This window comes from Pocillopora damicornis, chromosome 10 (assembly GCF_964200805.1).
Source record: "Pocillopora damicornis chromosome 10, jaPocDami1.2, whole genome shotgun sequence".
Taxonomy (NCBI): Eukaryota; Metazoa; Cnidaria; class Anthozoa; order Scleractinia; family Pocilloporidae; genus Pocillopora; species Pocillopora damicornis.
The window spans coordinates 12,515,719-12,534,629 of NC_142679.1; the positions used below are offsets into that span (position 1 = coordinate 12,515,719).

The window sequence follows — 18,911 nt, forward strand, 5'->3', positions numbered from 1 at the left end:
ATGACAAAATTTGAGAAAGAAACTAGGCGTCGGTAATACGTTTTCGTAAAAACAACAACAAGAACAACAGTTAATTTAGCGAATGCGAGACGACAGCGCGCTCATGACGCATTCTGTCTAGTTACGCAGGCATGACTTGTTAACTGTCCCTTTAATTGTCCTATTGCACCGTCCAATTACAAGCATAACGCGTAAACCGTCCTATTAGTGCTTAAATCGGGCTGGTGATCACCAATCACGTTCGAGAATTTTGTTATAGTTTTGACTGAAATGGAAAAAAAATAACCTCCCTGATAGTTCTCTTTTTAAACTTCGTCGGTCCTCTTTTGAATAACAGGACGGGCTTCATAACAGGAAATACCTGTTCGCTAATTGTATGGTTTAATTGGGTAGCGATGGCGAATATGATTAATTCTGAGGTTGATGAACTCAGATCGGGTATTTTTGTAATTTTTGGGTCAAACACAGTTGTCAGGGCTTGTATCATGTCTGTGAGGTTACCGGTTGTTGATTTGAATTGGACAAAATTTGGAAGTCGTCATAAAAGATTTATTTTAAACTAATAACAATAGCAATTTTTTATGCATGTTTGTGGGAAAAAGTGCTGTTTACATTAAAGATGAAAATAACGTTTAGAACAAAAACGAAATGTTTAAAACGTCTTCAGCATTATCTTCATCTTTAATTAGGAGATCAACACAACGGGAATTTGGAAACAATAGGAAACAGTTTATTTTCCCAAATTACGTTATATAATCTTCTCCTTTACTTCTTCTCAGTTTCTTTTTTTTTAATTTTTGCTTACTTATTGATTACCCAAACACCTGTTAAAATGCGTTATACAGCGAAATAAAATTCTCCTACACTTTGTAAATTTATCAAAATAGCATGAAGATGTTTTTACACGTAACTAATGATATCAAAATGTGTTTACCGCAAATTAAATATTGAGTGTTTTGGTGAGGTAAGTAAGAAAGAATAACACGATTCAACGCATACAGCAGGAAAATTTGGGTTGTTTTTCACGCAAATACAAAGGAAAGAGCCTCTCTGAAGAGTGCGGTATTTTTTCATGGAAATCAAACCCTGAGGGATGAAAATATTACGTGCAGTTCAGGCTCCGGTAAGCTTGAATTTAATCTTCTTAACGATTAACACTCGCACTACGCAACTGGAATGAGTTTTTTTTTACCGTAGGTCGTAGGTACGTGTCGTAACCACTGCGTTGAGTGCTTGTCTAATGAAAAAAAGAGAATCTTTAAGGCAAGAAATTTTCAGTAATTGCCGTTCTTCGCAAGGGATGTAGTCTTAGTGACAAACTCAAGTGATTTAGTCTTAATAATTGGAATGAACTTGTGTTAATGCAATTAACGGAAATGTTTATGGTTGATGGAAAACGTTCATTGGAGCAAATGGAACATCTTGCAAAGCGAGGGAAAGTAATTGGCGATAGGAAATTTTAAGGTTATGAGTGCCCTTATGCACCCAAAAATTTTCATTCTTAACCTAAGTAGCAAAAGTTGGTATAACAATGACTTTTTCCTCTGTTACATCGCAAGTTTCATGGTCTTAATCAGTGGACTAATGCTGTTAAATGTTGCGCTGTTTACGGAAAAAGATTTCAAGTTATAAGCACGCACTTTAACTTAATTAAGTTTCACATGCTTGCAAACATAACGACGGCCTAATTTGATTTAGCTATAATGAAATCTTTTCCCCTTCAACTCAAACAAACATTTATCAACACTTGTGTAGAACCGTGATGTGAGTTTCTGTAAATATTTTTTACGTCATTCCATTTAGTTTTGATCCTGTTTGTTTTTCTCGAAAAATCAAAAGCTCTTTTGTTCGTTTCATTACACAGTTGCACGGTCCCTCATAGGTAGAGAACTTCGGAAACGGTTGAATTAAATCAGCCCGTTGAATCCTCAGATACCATTTAGACTTTCTTTTCTAATTTTCTCGGATATCGTGAAATGGTTCAACTAATTATAATAAATAAAGTGAAATCATATTAGTTAATTAAGTCTGCTAAATAACTATGATTACTTAAAAGGATTTTGTAACTATGATAGAGTCCGTTAATCTGCTGAAATAAAGAACCAGTTTACATAACGTATGTGATGTGCAAGCAAGTGGCATTTTTTCTTTCGTTTGATAGAAGGTCTATATCCTCATCCTTTCAAATCTGCTTGTTATCAAGTTAACAGAAGGTAGGAGCTGAAATTCCCAGTACACCGTTACTATACGTATTACCTCTTCTAGTCTGTACTTATAAGAATCAATAATTTAGTTACTTTGTAAGTAATAGCTGAAGTCAGTTAAAATGGCGCTGTCTTAACAATAACACCAGTGGTATCACTGACCCAAAAATTTGTTTCAAGTGCTTTTCAAGACGCATCAGCTGGTTTAGTTGTTGTGTTTCCTAATCTCGTGATATTTAGCAAGAGAAGGTAAACCTACGAGATTCTTTGGTTTTATCAACAAAGTTACTAAAGTAAATTTATCACCATTAAGGGAGTGTAAAACTGACATTTGGGGCGTTATAGCATTTGGGATAGGAATTTTATGAGACGACAAGAAAACTTCGTGTAAACACTAGTGTAAACTGCGCAGCACCTAGTGTTGTTAGTCATGAGGTGATAAAATAACACTGAATTTACTCCATTTCAGCTGGAGAGTTAGTTCACATTACAGATTGGGAAGGAAAATTATCTACTCCAGGCTACCCTAACACATACCCGACCAACTCGAATCTCACTTGGATCAAGTCAGTTTCACCTGGTAATAAAGTAAAGATCACTATCATAGATTTTGAGGTAAAGAATACGGCAAACCTAAATAAACATAATTCTTGAGTAATTCTCGCTTTTTTTGTCAATAGTTGGATTGGACATTAGCGAGAGGGCAAACTTAATCGCCCTGGGTGAAGTTTGATGAAATGCAAAGCCGTCCCTTTGGCGGAGGATTTCCCGAACAGCGACTGATAATAGAGCCCACCAATATAACCAATCGTGTTATAACGGTCACGTAACCAATGAAAGTTCTTCGTTTTATGCGGAAACCGCTCTCTTTAGGTAGATTGATAAACTCGTAGACGGCTGTATCCTGTTCTTAATTATTGGTTTTCATATGACTTTCCTCTCAACAGACGCAATGCAATGGAGACTACTTAGAGATCAGGGATGGAGACAGTATGGCGTCTCCGCTGATTGAGCGATTTTGTGGGAAACTTGATAGGTTGCCAAGTGAGATTACCTCATCCGGGACTAGCATCTTACTGCACTTTGTGTCTGACAACGTAAATGACACCTCCATGGATCGAGGATTTTTCTTGCAGCACTCTGGTGGGTTAAAGAGTTCCAACGAACTGATGTTCAAGGGGTTGAGGGTGGTGGTTGCAGTAAAATTGGCTGGGATTCCACAGCTAGAATAAGGGCTTTTCAACGTAACGTTCCTCCCGCCGTCTGCCGTTGGGACGGAACCCTTTGATGGAAAAAAAATTGACGGTAGACGAGTGTATCACTTCGACGATTGACCACCACCTTTTTTACAATATCACTCCGCTTTCTCGTAGAAATGCAATGTGAAGAAAGACAAAGATCAACTAAGGAACATTGTTTGATTTGACACAAAAAACATCCAAGCTGATCATGAGAAATGAAGGGTGCATCGCACATAGAAATTGTAATTTGCAATCGGGAATTTATAAGAATTAAATGGATACCTGTAAAGATACAAGAATATCTCGGTTCCTTATTTCTGTTTATAGGAATATGTAAAGTACACATTAACAAGACCAATGGAGTCATTACCACGCCAAATTACCCTAACAACTACCCGAACTATATGGACTGTCTCTGGACGATACAGCTTCACCCTGCCATGCTAATCCCGCTAGTATGCGACGAAATTGTCATAGAAAAAGAAGAAGACTGTCCTTATGATTACATGGAGATACTGGAGGGCGATGGTCTTCACTCTACGGTCATAGAAAGACATTGCGGAGTTTTGAATCGATCTTTGACAGTCGAGCGGAACGGAAGTTTGAGTATACGGTTCGTGTCCGACCAGGATAAAGAAAATAAAGGATTCCGTTGTTCATATAACATCCTCAGAGGTTAGTTGGCAATAAACAACATTCACTTTTAGTATTAAATCTCCAAACAACCAAACTAATTACCATTTCTTATAATGCATCGCGAGGCTCGACTATCTTCTCTCTGTCTCTGTAACGTGTTCCTTAGAAAAGGGAATGAAGGTAAGAGATTGAATCCCCGGCACGCGTCTTGCTCCAAAGGTCGTGCATCTCATGTTACTCAAATTGTCTCGTTGTCGGCAGTCACTCGCCATCTGAAGTTTAATTCGTGTAGTAAATGCTATTTGTAAATGTCAAATGAGAGAGAGTAAAAATAGCTCATTAGTAGGGATAAAGCCTTTACTGACTAAAGAGTCTCTTTATTTTGATCCTCTTGTCCCGTTACCACCAAGAGGGGAAGAAATATTTTGGCTATAATCGCCAAATATCACAAATCATAAAATTGTTTATTAGACATAACTAAATTACAATATCTCTGTGAAGAAAATTATTCAATAATTATTAACACTTTACTACTTATTTAAATTAAACTTGTGTGGGAAGTAGAAAGCTATCCTCTGCTACTATTAGAGTAGCATTTTATGGTCTTAGGATTATAGTTAAGATATCATTATATCTATTTCTGATAATCTTTTAAAGATTGTGATATAATTCCCCAAGGTAATTAACAAATTAACTGGTTCGGTAGCACATAAAGCACCAGTATATTACAAGATAAATTCTCTAATAACATAACTAACACGCACAAAATTGACAAAGATGATCACTCTGCAATTCATATAAACATCACTGGACTAGTAACTTAACTGCACGATAAAGGAAAAAATCAAATAGAAAAGCGTCGTGTGCGCCCTTAAACAATTCCCGACCCTGAAGAAAATTATATAATAGTTATCAACACTTTATTACTTATTTAATTGGACTTGTGTAGGAAGTAGAAAAAAGCTGTCTTCTGCTATTATTTGAGTAGCTTTTTCATAGTCTTATGATTATAGTTAAGATATCATAATATTTATTTATGATGATCTCTTAAAGATTGGGACATAATTCCCCAAGGTAATTAAAAGACTAACTGGTTTGGGAGCACACGAAGTACTATTGTATCACAAGATAAATTCTCTCGTAACATAACTGACACGCACAAACTTGACAAAGATGATCACTCTGTAATTCATATAAACATCACTGGACTAGTAACTTAACTGCACGATAAAGGAAAAAGTCAAACAGAAAAGCGTCGGGTGTACCCTTAAACAATTCTCAACACTGCAACAGTTGATGTCCCCCGAGACTGCCCTCATGTGCTCACTCCATTTGTCGTTAGTCAGAGGATATTGGACGCAGTGGACAGAATGGACGGAGTGTTCTCGTCATGAAAACCAGACTAGAAGCAGAACGTGCATAAATCCTTTGCCAGAAAGCGGACTGGAACTGCTTTGTGATGATGTAGCAGAAACAGAGAGGCGGAACTGTAGTAAGTAGACGTCCACTTTCTTTATTGAAGCAAATGATAAAGTTGTTGGTCAGTTAATCATCTGACTTCGAAATAATGATAAGAGAAAAAGGGTGATGGCAAAATCGGATGACCGACTCGTGTGATTCGTTTCACACGCGTATGATTACAGACCGAATTTAACGATACGAAGTCTTATTACCAATTAAACATAAAAATTAGAATTTTCTTGAAAAGAAGAATAGCTAAGTTATAAAAGAACGGGAAAACTTGCAATTTGCAAAAAGCCCCAATTTAGGAGTCTGTACACTGTTTCTAGGATGATTGTAACCAAGGTTGTGATTGATTGATTTAACAAACGACAACAAACTATCTGATAACAACTTGGCAAGTAAATTAGTGGAAAACAGGAATTTTTTTTTAACCATCACAATCGAAGAAATTTTGATTTTATGATTAATTTTTTATCCAATCAGACTTGTCCTATTTCCTATAACAACTATACTATAACAATATTTTTTCTTTTATGTTTTTTCAATTAAAAGGTGTTATATCACTGTCAAACACTATCCTACTATCTTCGAGTGGTACTTACCACACATCAAGTCTTCCAAGCATTTCGTTCATGTTAAGTCATTTCAGTGGAACTGTATACTTAAGTCAAGACAACACTAAACCAAATCCAAGTCATTCCTCTGCTGCAATCTTCATAACTCAATCTGATGTCAAGCTTTCTGCGAGTAATTCTAGCGTCACATCGTCTTTAAGGCAATCTATTTTAAATTACTCAATGGTTACACCGAGCCAGCCCTTTTCCACATTGCCACAATACTCAAGTGGTGACAATGTAACCGATGTTTCGCTTACTTCAAGCAATTCAGTCGTAGCACTCCAAGCAAACAAATCGCTTGACGTCCTTGACACTCGACCTCTTGGTCGCCATGGTGCCAGCTTCACATTGTCGTCAAGTCAGCTTGATGCTGGACTCTCTTCGAGTCATTACCACGTTACTCTTTGGTCAAGTCATCTCAACGTGCCAAGTTCTCATGGCGCGATAGTAACTTCAAGTCGATATGATGGCTCAGCCTCTAAAACAAATTACCGTGTCACACACTCCACAGGTCCAAGCCATTCTGTTGTTAAGTTATCTCCAGAGAAATCCCAGGTCATGCAGTCTGTAACACTTACAACACTTCAACGCACACATCATAACACAGGATATTCTACGTTGGAGACAATGAAACTTTCATCTTTGCCCTATTTTTACACACCGTCAATATTTGCATTAAACAAGTCCATTGTTACAAATATCAACTCAGCTGCAAAGGCCAGTAACACATCTGAAAAATCCAGACACGACCATATGAACACATCAAATGTTCCCCATTCTGCATTCTTGCTTTCTGGCGTAAGTTTTCAGCTCTCTGTTCTCTCTAGCACATTTATTCCTGCCACCGAAAAAAACTCTCAAGATGGCATCGCATCATTGGTACATGAAAGTACTTTGATAAAACCTTCACTATCCGCAGACAGAGACACACCGTTGTCTGTAAATCCAAACCCAAATACCATGGACACCTCTCATGCCTCTCCAGTTGACTCATCAATCAATGGCAACTCTTCTGACAAATCTTCTTCAGGATCAAGCTTAATGAATTATTCAGTGGAGAATAGCAGTGCACACTACAGATATATGCAGATGGTACAACTCAGTAAACCAGAAAATATAACTCATATCCAAACCCGTCTGACAAGCATCATTTCAAATGCAAACAAGTCCTCGCTTTCTATCCATAAACTTTCTTTACTGAAGAACAACCTTGACGCTACGTTGACAAAAAAATGCAATCATTCATCATTTCCATCATCAAACATCATCTACCATTTCATCTCAGACGTGAACATCTTAACAGATTCTTCTTCTGATTTTCTACGCGACATATATACAAACAGACTTGCTTTATCCAGTGTACAAAGTTTAGATAGAACAACCTTTCCTACTAGAGGTTTCAAGGCTACTATCGCCAAATTATCATCTTTTTCTAAAGCGTCAGGTAAACGTTCTTATTGTTGTTTTATTGCATATGACAAACTCTTTGAGTACATGAAATCGAGTGTTCTTTGTAAACTTCTCGAATACAGAAATAAAAAAGTGAGAGAAGTCTGGGCTCTTGGTTTTCACTTCTTCGTTCAGCTTTCAGGATTTTTCTTTCCATTTTTTGAAGTTCCTGTGATAAAATTATTTTCCGTTTTGTGGCGGTACTTTGTAACATCAGTATTCTCCTCAAAAAGTTAGTAATTGAGCCTCAACGTTTGTGTATCAGACGAAGTTTTTCTGACTTAAGGCCAAACGTACGCGTGTCAACGTTGATTTCTCTCTTTAGGTTGATTCTTTCTAAATTTTGGTTGTTCCACAGAATCTGCAGGTTTGGTCACTCTCATTTCTCAGAGAATCCAAGCTACCCCGAGTTTTTCGCTCCCTTCTCGGAAAGACAGCAACACGCCTGTAACTGGAGAGACTTATGCTCAACCTTCTGGAAGAATGTATTCGTTATCAACTCCAGCTCATCAAGGGCTTCAATCTTCTTCGCCTGTTTCCATTCCAGCGACAGCTCATAACCCTTTATTGGGAGACAGGACTACTCTGATGAAAACCACGTCATCGCGAAATTTCTTTAGCAAAAAGCTTCATACAAGAGTCGATCCGTCATCGACTCCTCACGGACGATTTGTTACTGAAATACACGTTTACACTTCGTTTCAAGGCCCTCAATCATCGTCACCAATGTCAACCACCTCTTCAACAATTGTAGGTACGTATGAGGATAACAATAGCTTCGAAATAACCGCAGAATGTACAAAAGGCAGTGACATGGCACGTATTACAATTTTCTTAACTTCTTGTTATAAGTGTAGCGGTAATTAGTATAAATCAACTGTTGTTCTCTCTCAAATGCTGCAATTTGATTTGCTGCTCTACTCGTCAGTCTTTCCGTTATAGCTATTGGGTAAAGTGAGTAACTTGATAGTGTACAGTATTTGAAAAAATGAATGAAAATAAACATATAGGCCTGTCTCGTTAAAATCTGAACAACTTGTAGATTCTACCAAAATGATAAGAGTATTCGGTCTAGCTTTGTATGTATGATAACGGTCACGCGATAGAAATTTCGAGCTCACAATTTAATGCGAAATGCAGCGAGCTAATGATTAGCGAACTGAACCTGAGATCTTAAGTTTCGATCCTTGGTCATCCTTGGCTAGGATCAACGTTTCATGTCAGTTCCTGGGCACTCAAAGAGGTGTAACGTTTACTCTCGCCCCTCTCTGCTCAAGAACATAAAACATTGGACAAATTTTCACGATATCACTAGTGGTAGAAATGAACTTGAGACTGATACGAAAAGACATGTACGACCAATTCAGTGATGAAAAACGTGAGATGACGTTTAATTGCATTAATCGGACGGGTGTGGAATAAAAATTGGAGCATTTCTAAATTTATTTTTCTTTAAGCTGGGGTAGTTGATGGTTCGTTGAAAAACCTAATTTTTCTCCTCCAGCTCAAGGCCCAACGGGTAAACCAGACAGGCCACCAATTTTGAAGTTCCCTTGGCACTTAACACCCTTTCTGGTCATCATATTTATCATCCTTGTGGTTCTTGCCACTTACTATCTACGTGTTCCTGACATTGTCCAAGCTATCATCCTTGCAGTAAAGGAAAAGAGGAAAAAGGAGAAGGAATCGAAGGCAAACGACCTTGACCTCGATACCGCAAACCTCGACTTGAGGAAGGGCAACTTCTCCACAGAAGGTTTGCAAACATCGCACTTCCATTCTTACCAGAGAGAGGTGTTTTACGAGGAGGCACTAAACTACGCATTTTTTGAGATGGCAGCAATGAAAACCGTCGAATTCTCTGTTCGGCTTGATGATGAAATCCAGCAAAATTCAGAATCGGAGGAATCTGTGGAAATATCTTGTGAAATGGAAGAGGAAACCGTCAATAAAAAGCAAGGGTCTGATACACTAAGTGAGATGTTCCATGCTTGTGATTCTGATATTGAAACAAACAAACATGTACAAAAACGGTTTCCTTCCGTGAACCTAAGAAGGAGGAGCCACGACTTACAACTCCAACATACAGCGCCTTCGTATGAAATGTAGGATTAAATTTTCATAATCTTTTACGAGCTGGCAATACTACTTCTATGAAAATAGTGAGTAGAAACTGTAAAGATAATTTTCGTCCAAATTTAAGCTTGCAAAGATCCTTATATTTATTTGAGTTGATCATAAAATCTTAGGCTTGATTTAAAATAACAGCTGACCTATCTATCTTTTGAATCCAAGTTTTTGGAAGAGACATACGTATTTGAAGGTATTGAACAGAGTCAAGGATATTATTTTCACAATAACTTATGAAGGTTAGGTTTCCAACGCTGACAAATAAGCGCTTGCTTATGTACAAAGTCAAGGGTGAACCACATCCAAATTTATATTTGTAATATTTTTAATGGTCATAATTCGACTTAATTTCTGAGACAATCAGACTTCTCCATTATCAGCCATGGTTGCCATTCTTGAGCATAAGGGGTAAAATTATCTCCATTAGATGGAGTTAGATTTATAAAAACTTTAAACACTCACAAACAAGACTCATAAATTTGATGTAATATCACAGGTGGATAATGGCTTCTAAGGCTGTTCCTTCCGTTCATCATAGATATTTGGTTTTCATGTCAACTTTTTTTAACGATAATTGATTAATTTGACAGATTAACAGATTAGCCGTTACTAACCTCATTCCAACAACAACCTCCCTATTTCAATCTCTTTTTCCCGTATTTAGAGCCATTCATTTTCTTATCTTAAAACCTCTAAAATTCGATTGGTCCAGAACAAGTAATGACCGCGCCCATGACGTACACAGGATAGCCATTCGTTTACAATAATCTATAAATATTTTCTCGTTATTTACCCCATTACCCTTCCCTCCCCCACAAACAAAGGAAGTCAACCTTACGATTGCCATATTTGTGAATTCTTCCGGCTAATTAAAAGTAAATTTTATCCCGCCCACTTGGCTATGAGCCGAATTCAAATATTTAACTTGATTGAGCCACGCATTTCTGTCTTGCAAGCTTGATGTCATTACATGACTATGACCCAGGCGGCCGCATTTTTCTGCTCCAGTGATGGCCAAGCGATCGAATGACATTTGATTGTAAGTTTAATTTAGCATAAATAATGTTCTTTATGCGGTTTGAAATTACATCGATATACTTAAGCTTACAAAATCAAGCTGGTGCTTGAAATCATTACTAAAAATTGTTTTCAAAACAAGAACCAATTCATTGGGCGAACTTTTGTTTGTGTATTTACACTGGGCAGGTACTCAAGGAAAATAAAACATGAGAATTACCAGACCATTCAGTGTGTCACTGATATAATTTTTTGTGTAAATCTTTCGTCGATGTTGTATTGTAGGACCTACGTTTTCCGTGTTTTTTTTCGGAATATTAGTTTTTGCTGTTACAAAGAGCAGATTTCACGAAGGATGATGTTTTATGCGATGAAGTTCTATCGAGGGTCGATCTAACAGGGTCTGATGAGGGTCGACCACGTTCAAACTGCGTTAACGTCCCTCGTAGTTTTTCTACTCTTTATCCGGTTACATGGAAAAGCTGTGAATGGAAGTGAATTCGGTAAGATGCCTTTGACGTTAACATATTTTAAGTTTGTGTTTTTGTAGACATAAGAGTAACATTCAAAATTTACCGGTTTCCTAACACTCGTGAGCAATATGATTTGTAATTAGCATGTCACTGCAACAGCAGGGGTAGTAAAGTTTACAAAGATTAAAGTAACGTGGATTTCATCAAGTGTTTTGCAATTTAAGGAAACCAGTCCATTGAATAATAGGAAAATAATAGATTTTTGGGGGTGGGTGGTGCTTAAACTTTGATCTGAAAATTGAGCTAGGGAAACCCTAGTTTTTTAGGGAGTTACAAGGTCAAGACCAAACATGGTGAATATAATCTGTAAGGTTGAAATACGGCTGAATTGGGCGTCGTCTGCATTTCTATAAAGAGGGTCTTGATGGGGTGATGGCTAAAATTTTGGCCATTCTTGCGGCTTATGGTTAATTTTTCCGTTATGGTACTCTCATAATGACACTTACTACATCAGTAATTTCTTTACGGTTAACGTTTTTCACGACTACCGGTTAAATGTTGAATGTGTTCAATTTTTCTGCCAAACGGCTAAACTTTGGTTGTTTCTTTTATTAACGGTTAACCTCGTCGAGAACCTCCGTAGAGGAGACGGTCCAGTCATTTTTATTGCTTCAAAAGGACAAATAGTGGTGAACCAGATTCCAAATCTGATTTATGGTTGAGTCAGAAACGATAGTTCATTCAAAACATTTTGAAATAGTCAACAGATTAGAATTTTCAACTCGGTTGGTGGTCAAAAGATTCTAAAAGCAGGTCTTAAGAAAGGACTGACCACTTTTGTAAACATCACTGAGTTAAGAACACGCAATTGATCGTCCCACCCACGTGCACATACATGATGTTCGAGTCTCGCGACAAATCGTGTAACAGTTGTAAAGGCTGACCATTAACCAGAATTGATCGACCATATAAATCAATTTATGAGTGAAACATATCCATCAGAATAGTGATAAAATATAGGCAGACAGTTGCTAAGTAAATAATGAAATTCTCGTTATAAATGAACCGAGATGGTCAGCTAGTCCTGATTGATGACCTGAGGCTTTACTTCATCACGCTGTATGATTGGGCTGGAAAATTAGTACCAATTTCTCGTCCAATGCGATTCCGGGCTAAACTAACTGCGACTTGGTCACTTGCGTTTTCCTGCGCTTCAGAAAGTTTGCTTGTTTTTGTTTCGAGTACCCATTGGCTCCGTATCGTATATTTCTTTCTTCTGATTTGAAACTATGGCTGCTCTACTTTTGGTTTACCGAACCTCAAACTTAATGGCGCTTTATTGCGTTCAATTGGATAGTAGAAAGAAAGAACTCCACCCAAACTCCTTTCAATTGCTTCACCCCCTTTAACAGAATGTTTAGTGCCCCTGGGATTTCAGTTTATTCTATAATAGTAAATAGAATGCAACTGCTCTTATTTCTCCAATAACAGTTATTATCGAAGGTGACATGAAGGTTGATAAGCGCTTTATTGAGCATTATATGAGAAGAATAAAAAAGCGTGGTGCTATCCTAAACCGAAGAGTTGGTGCGAGTTATTACTGGCCCGAAACAATCATAGACGGAAACAAAATTGTGCGAATACCCTATACACTGAACATTGGATTCTACAGTAGATTGTTCGGTAAGAAAAGTTAACACGTAAATGATTATTTCCCTTACTCTTTCCACGTTCATTCCATTTTACTGTTGTCAAATTGACAAATTGATTCCTTGCTGTTATGTGTGTGTTCAATGATAGATCACAGATGATGTCAAGGTGTAATAGGAAAGCACAGTCGAGTGTGACACTTATTTTGATGTCTTTTGTGATTTATAACCAAACAGACCAACTGTAATATGGAATCTATTTGTTTTATGCACTAGATAAGCAAAAAGTGTTAATGGTGACGTTATATATGCGTCTGTCCTCCAATAGATCATAGCGCTTAGTTCAGCTTATTTACAATTCAGTGTTGTTGATGATAATGATGATGATTTTCATGAGGAGGGCCTCTGTTTGAAATATATCGCGTGTTTAAAATAGACCTTATCAGGAAATTATCAGCAATTTCAGTCATATCTGGGACTTCCTGCGAAGAAATATGTTGCATATTCCAAGAGGCTTTGTAATACAGATATACTCTCTATAAATTGACTATGGGTTGCTCTTGTCGTTCAGATTAATTTCGTTAGCCTGGATGCTATAGGGTAAGTCTCTAAAAAGCTCTCTTGCCACCGATCTAAAAGAGTTTTAAAGCATTTATTTGATAATTTTCCAAGTGAGGTAACGCTATACGCGACATGATAAATGGTATTATTTGATGTTTTCTTTTCAGGAAATGATATGGTAAATGGTTTTCTAGCAGCCGTCCAAGAATTTGCTAAGCGGACCTGCCTTCGTTTCGAAGAGAAAGAGGACGAAGACGAAGATTATTTAGAAATTTTCAGTGGTCCAGGGTAAGGAATTGAAAGATTGCACCGATGTTCCATTCTAATTTCTCGATGCATATGTATTAATCGTTTGATGTGGCCTCTATGGAGGCTGATGAAGAAAAGATAGCCCACGTAGGAATGAACTCATTCACGAACGAACGCAAGTGTGCACGCACGCAGGCATGCACGAACAATGGATGGATGAATAAGAATGGATATTAGACAAGTAACGAAAAAGGATACTTAGAGCCAAGTTTAAAATGATCAATCCCTTTCACAGTGCTAAGGTCTCATTCACCACATAATGAAGGGCTAACAATCGAGACGTAAGCTTTAGAGACTCTTTACGGTGGCCAGTTTACATTTTCAACTTAGTTGATGAAAGCAAATTATTTTGTAACACCCTCCGCCGACGTAGTACCACAGTCTTTGTACAAAATTTTCCTCTTTTGATGAAAGTTGAGCCTCGCGGCTCTTTAAACACCTCGGCATGTCTTGCCTAGCTGATTATCCCCTCATCTGAATTGACAGATGCTTCTCTATGATTGGACGGCGCGGTGGCAAACAAGAAGTTTCACTTGGTAAAGGATGTGAGACGAAAGGGAAAGCGACCCACGAACTGATGCACGCCCTTGGGTTTTTGCACGAGCAGAGTCGAAAAGACAGAGATCGACACGTTACTATCTTAACTCAAAACATTCTGGATGGTTTGTCAGAAATTCAATTATAAATGACACTTACAATTTGAAATAACATATGACGTCAGATACTGTATGGAACTGCTTTAGAACAGATTTATCCGAACAATTCAGTCAGCCGTTTGGTTCGGTCAGTGAGTCTGATTCGGTCCACGATCAGAGTCAGTCAGTCAGTAAATGAGTCAAAAGTCAGTCATTTAGTCACGGTCAGTCAGTCAGTCTGTCAGTTAGTCAGGCAGTTGGTTAGTAAGTCAGTTAATTAGTCAGGCAGTCATTTGAACAGTCAAACAGGTGAATAATACTTGCTAGTCACTTCCGAACCAGCCAATGAGTGTTATTTACCTGTGTGGTATATACTTAGTATCAATATTAACTACCTTTAAAAGGGGTTATCTTTTTCTTTTTTTTCTTTTTTTTTTTCTTTTCACTCACATTAAATGTTTCACAGTTTTATGCTCTGTTTACCTTTAAATTTGATATTTCCTCTTTCTAGTTGGAGTGTCAGAATTCAAGACGTATAACCAGGACAACGGCAACTTACCGTACGATTTTCACTCTATTATGCATTATAACAACAAGATTTTTAGCAAAAATGGTGAAGATACAATCCAAGCTCTCATCGACCCCAAGATGACCTTGGGGCAAGAATACGGACTTTCAGCATTGGACGTTGTAAGAGTAAACATGTTATACAAATGTCCTCAGCTTCGGACGGATCGTAAGTGAATGTATGTTTTGTAATACACTTATCGTATCTACCTCTAGCTTTGGTGAATGGATTGTTCTGTCGGTTGAAGATTCAGTCAATCAGTGAATAAATATTCGATGAACGCGCCGATGATTGAATGGATGGATGAAAAAAAGAAGGAATGAAAAATGATTAAATGAAGCAAACATTTAAAAAAGGAAGATGTGGGTAAATGAAGGAATCGAGTAGATAATAAATCAGATTGATTGATTGAATGAATGAAAATGAATAAAGGAATGAATAGAAAAGTAGATAAATGGATGGATGGATGAACAGGAGGAATGATGGCTGAAATAGTTTCGACATTAAGACATAGAAACAAAAAAATTGCACAACCAGATATTAGCGTCACGCAAACCAGTTTGCCTTTCGAATCTTGACCTTCCGAGATTAATTAACTTTAACGGTATGCTCTTCTTTAAAGTTGTACAGCTAAAATTTTTTTTAATAATTACATTGTGCAATAGTGGTGCTCTACTTTGTCACTGTTTACACGTCTAATGATTACTGGGCCGGCACCGACTCAAGGGTTGATATTTTACTTGACGGAGCGAAAGGGGACTCGGGAGAGATAGAATTGGAATCTCCTGAAGATGTTCCAGACCCATTTGAACGGGGAAGGTAAGATTACTACTTGCTTCATCTGTTACCTTCTAGTTGAACAAACCTGCTGTCTTATCTTAATTTGGCTTCAATCACGTTGTTCCTGGAAATGTTGATTACGTATTATTAAAAAGAAGATTAATATCCGTATGAAAAATGACAATGATAATGATAGTAATTTATTTCTAGCTCTTTACATCGGCACTTTTACAAAAATTGTAATAATTTAGGATCCAGGAACACCTTCACCATAATCATAATATTAAACCAAACAAAGAAGTAGATTGACATGCTCAAAGATTACATAAATAAGCCCTAAGTCTGTTTTAAAAATATCAACAGACGGGACGCTCCTCACGTCTAACAGAATTGTTCGTAAAACTACAGATGAGTATCGTGGTTAAGCATAAGTCGTTAATAGTGGTTCACTTTTCGCCCGATTGTTGACGTCCCGCTCGTCATGAGAGCGGGGTGCTTGCGTACGAAGCTGGAAAATTTGAAGCTTTTTTTCATTTCAAGCTCTCTTTGAGGCTTGCCTTTGACTTAACAAGTATAGAGAACTGATAAAGAGACATTTTATATGATACTTGTTACCCAAAAAATATTTCTTATGTGATGATTAAATGTCCCTAATGTCTGAAATCTTATCATTTTCAGTAAGGATACATTTCCCGTAATTTCTCCTGCTGTTGGAGAATTAAAAAGGCTTCGTATCAGGTTGGCCGGAAGTAGCTGGAGCTGGTTCAATGGTTGGAAACTTGAAAAAGTAAGAAAAAAATTCTTTTCCGTCGTTCATCCTTGGAAAAGCTTTTAGGTTTTTATGACGCATAGACAACAATAACTAGAACAACTTGTTAAAGGCGCACAGGACGAGAAAAGAAGCGTGGTTCATTTATACATCGGTGTTACTGTGCCTCTCCAACCCTTATTGATATTTAGCACTGAAACGTTTAGTGCCAGTTATTTAAACAAAGTTTTAGACGTCGTGTAGCAAAACCGCGTTCCAAACTATCACGAATTTTGCTCAATCTTTCAGCCGAACATTTATTTTTGTGAACTGTGTCAAGAGGTTCAAAAGCTAGCAGTAGAAAGGTATTTATTTCTCTTATACAAAAAGGCCCACTGCTTGCGTAAAACTGCGGTTTGGCTTAGACCTCATGTAAATAACCGGCTCTCAGCATCGGTTAATGAAACGAGATCCAATTTTGGCGGCGGTTTTTGACGATCAATGGACTTTGAAAGTTCCTTATAGGGAGGTTTTGAAGTTATTAGATTTTTCTTTTAGTGTTAAATAGAAGCCCTTTGACAGTTTCGCAGAAACTTAAAGTTTTGGGGTTTTTTCCTGCTTGATTCAAGATTCTTTAGAGTGCGGTTTGGATGAAAAAAGATTAAACTTTGCTTTAATAACTGGCCTTAAGGGTTGAAACATGATTGAGGTTCGCAAAAGTATCGTAGTTTGTGTCTGCTTAAAAGAATATCGAGCAGTGGCGTGTAAAGGCCCCCCTACCCTTGATCCCCTACCCAGGCTTCCTACGGCTTTAGTCTCTTGCTCGAGCTTACCACCAACTAGAGGTGGGTAAAGGTGGATGAACTGCCGATGCGAATTTGGTAAGTTGATGCATCTTTAGTTCGATGTCGCGAAGTTGGCGCGACGCCTTTTTTCTTTTCTTGATGATACAAAATCCTGTGATAACATTTCAGACCACTTGGTGTTCGCATGGAAGACAACCTTTTTTTTCTCTTTCTCTTATAGGTGAAAATAGAAACACCAGATAAAAAGAAAATTCATTTCAAATATAATGAGTGGATTTATTCCGGCGATCATGTAACTTTATCGCCCTCTACCAGAAGGAAAAGAAAGCGAAAACAGAAGATAGCTTAAGCTTGTCGTTTACTCGGGGTAGTGCGATATAAGAGAGGAACTTTTGACCAGATCCCGGACAAAGGCGACGCATCCAATCCAATTATCTCGTTAATTTGTCCGTCAAAAAGTTGGTCAATGTTCGGTCGACAGTCGACCAATTGTGGTCGACGTATCCAATCCGACAATCTCGTTAACTTATCCGTCAAATAGTCGGTCAATGTTCGTTCCACAGTCGACCAATTGTGGGCTGACTGGTGACCGACTATGAATCGATTATTTATCGTCTTTCGACCGATTAAAGGCTTTGGTCACCTCTTTTAACAACAAAAGTCTTGAAAAGGTGAGGAACTGCAACCTCGTTCCTGCGGTCCTCTCTCTTTCCTTCTCGAGTGAGGAAGGGAGAACACCTGAGAACGAGGTTTGAGAAAATGAAGAGCGATATTGTTTTTATTTATTAACGGGAGGCACCTGTTACCCGTTGTATAAAGGATGGGAAATCTCACTGAAGGAAAAACTTCTTTAGCCTCGGTTGCACTCACTGCATAGAGTAAAAACTATCAATGGTGATCACATGTAAAACAGATTATATATACAACAGTTTTTTTGTAAGTAAGGCTTTGAAAAGTTTTATTCTGTTATTTTGCCTGCGGGTTATAGCTTAGCTATTCAGTACTACTCTCTTAGAATTATTAGGAACATTGACTGTAACAAAATTTCAGTATAGTTTCGAGCAATTATGACTTCATTTTTATTTTTTTTGTACGTAGAGTTCACAAGATGAGATGGCTTTTATTTGTTTTGTAGAATGCATTTAGCTTCACTTTTCAGTGTATAGTTTCAATTTGTGTACTCTCAAAAAAAAGCTGATAATAAACAGTTCAAATTTCTTGTGCCTGAATATTTTATGAGGAGAGAGAAGATCAAAAACCATACGAATGGTTGATTCTTTGTTCTTCAAGCAACCTAGAATCTTTAATTTTTGCCGAGGTCACACTCTTAGTGAAGAAAGAGAAAAAAGCGAGCAAGCTGAGGCCTAGGGAGGAGTAATGAAGGAGAGTTTCCGCCCTTCCTCCCCTCTCCACAGATCCCCTCCTTGTTTTTTCTCTCGCTAGACTCGCATTGCGCGTCATCACAAGCTGACCGCTGGCAACAGACCATCCTACCCTAAGACTGTGAGTCCGTAGATCAACGGAGGATGCCTGCTGCGAACAGATATTTTGTTTAGTAGCAAGCTCATTAACTAGGGAAAAAAACCTCATATTTCCAAATTTTTTAACAGTCGAGTTTTACAGA

General features: G+C 37.7%; 2 protein-coding genes across 2 annotated transcripts; both read left to right on the forward strand.

Moving 5' to 3' along the window:
* Positions 1-979: 979 nt before the first annotated feature.
* On the forward strand, positions 980-10,985 carry LOC113671770 (uncharacterized). The gene is made up of 9 exons (XM_089184304.1): positions 980-1,123; positions 2,162-2,213; positions 2,674-2,819; positions 3,152-3,347; positions 3,773-4,120; positions 5,424-5,573; positions 6,098-7,606; positions 7,970-8,365; positions 9,116-10,985. The coding sequence occupies exons 1-9, from the start codon at positions 1,094-1,096 to the stop codon at positions 9,718-9,720; spliced, it is 3,432 nt and encodes a 1,143-aa protein (XP_089040430.1). The 5' UTR covers positions 980-1,093; the 3' UTR covers positions 9,721-10,985.
* LOC113671759 (hatching enzyme 1.2) lies at positions 10,954-18,506 on the forward strand. The gene is made up of 8 exons (XM_027188012.2): positions 10,954-11,261; positions 12,723-12,914; positions 13,609-13,729; positions 14,237-14,412; positions 14,897-15,121; positions 15,619-15,772; positions 16,412-16,520; positions 17,508-18,506. The coding sequence occupies exons 1-8, from the start codon at positions 11,165-11,167 to the stop codon at positions 17,634-17,636; spliced, it is 1,203 nt and encodes a 400-aa protein (XP_027043813.2). The 5' UTR covers positions 10,954-11,164; the 3' UTR covers positions 17,637-18,506.
* Positions 18,507-18,911: the final 405 nt, after the last annotated feature.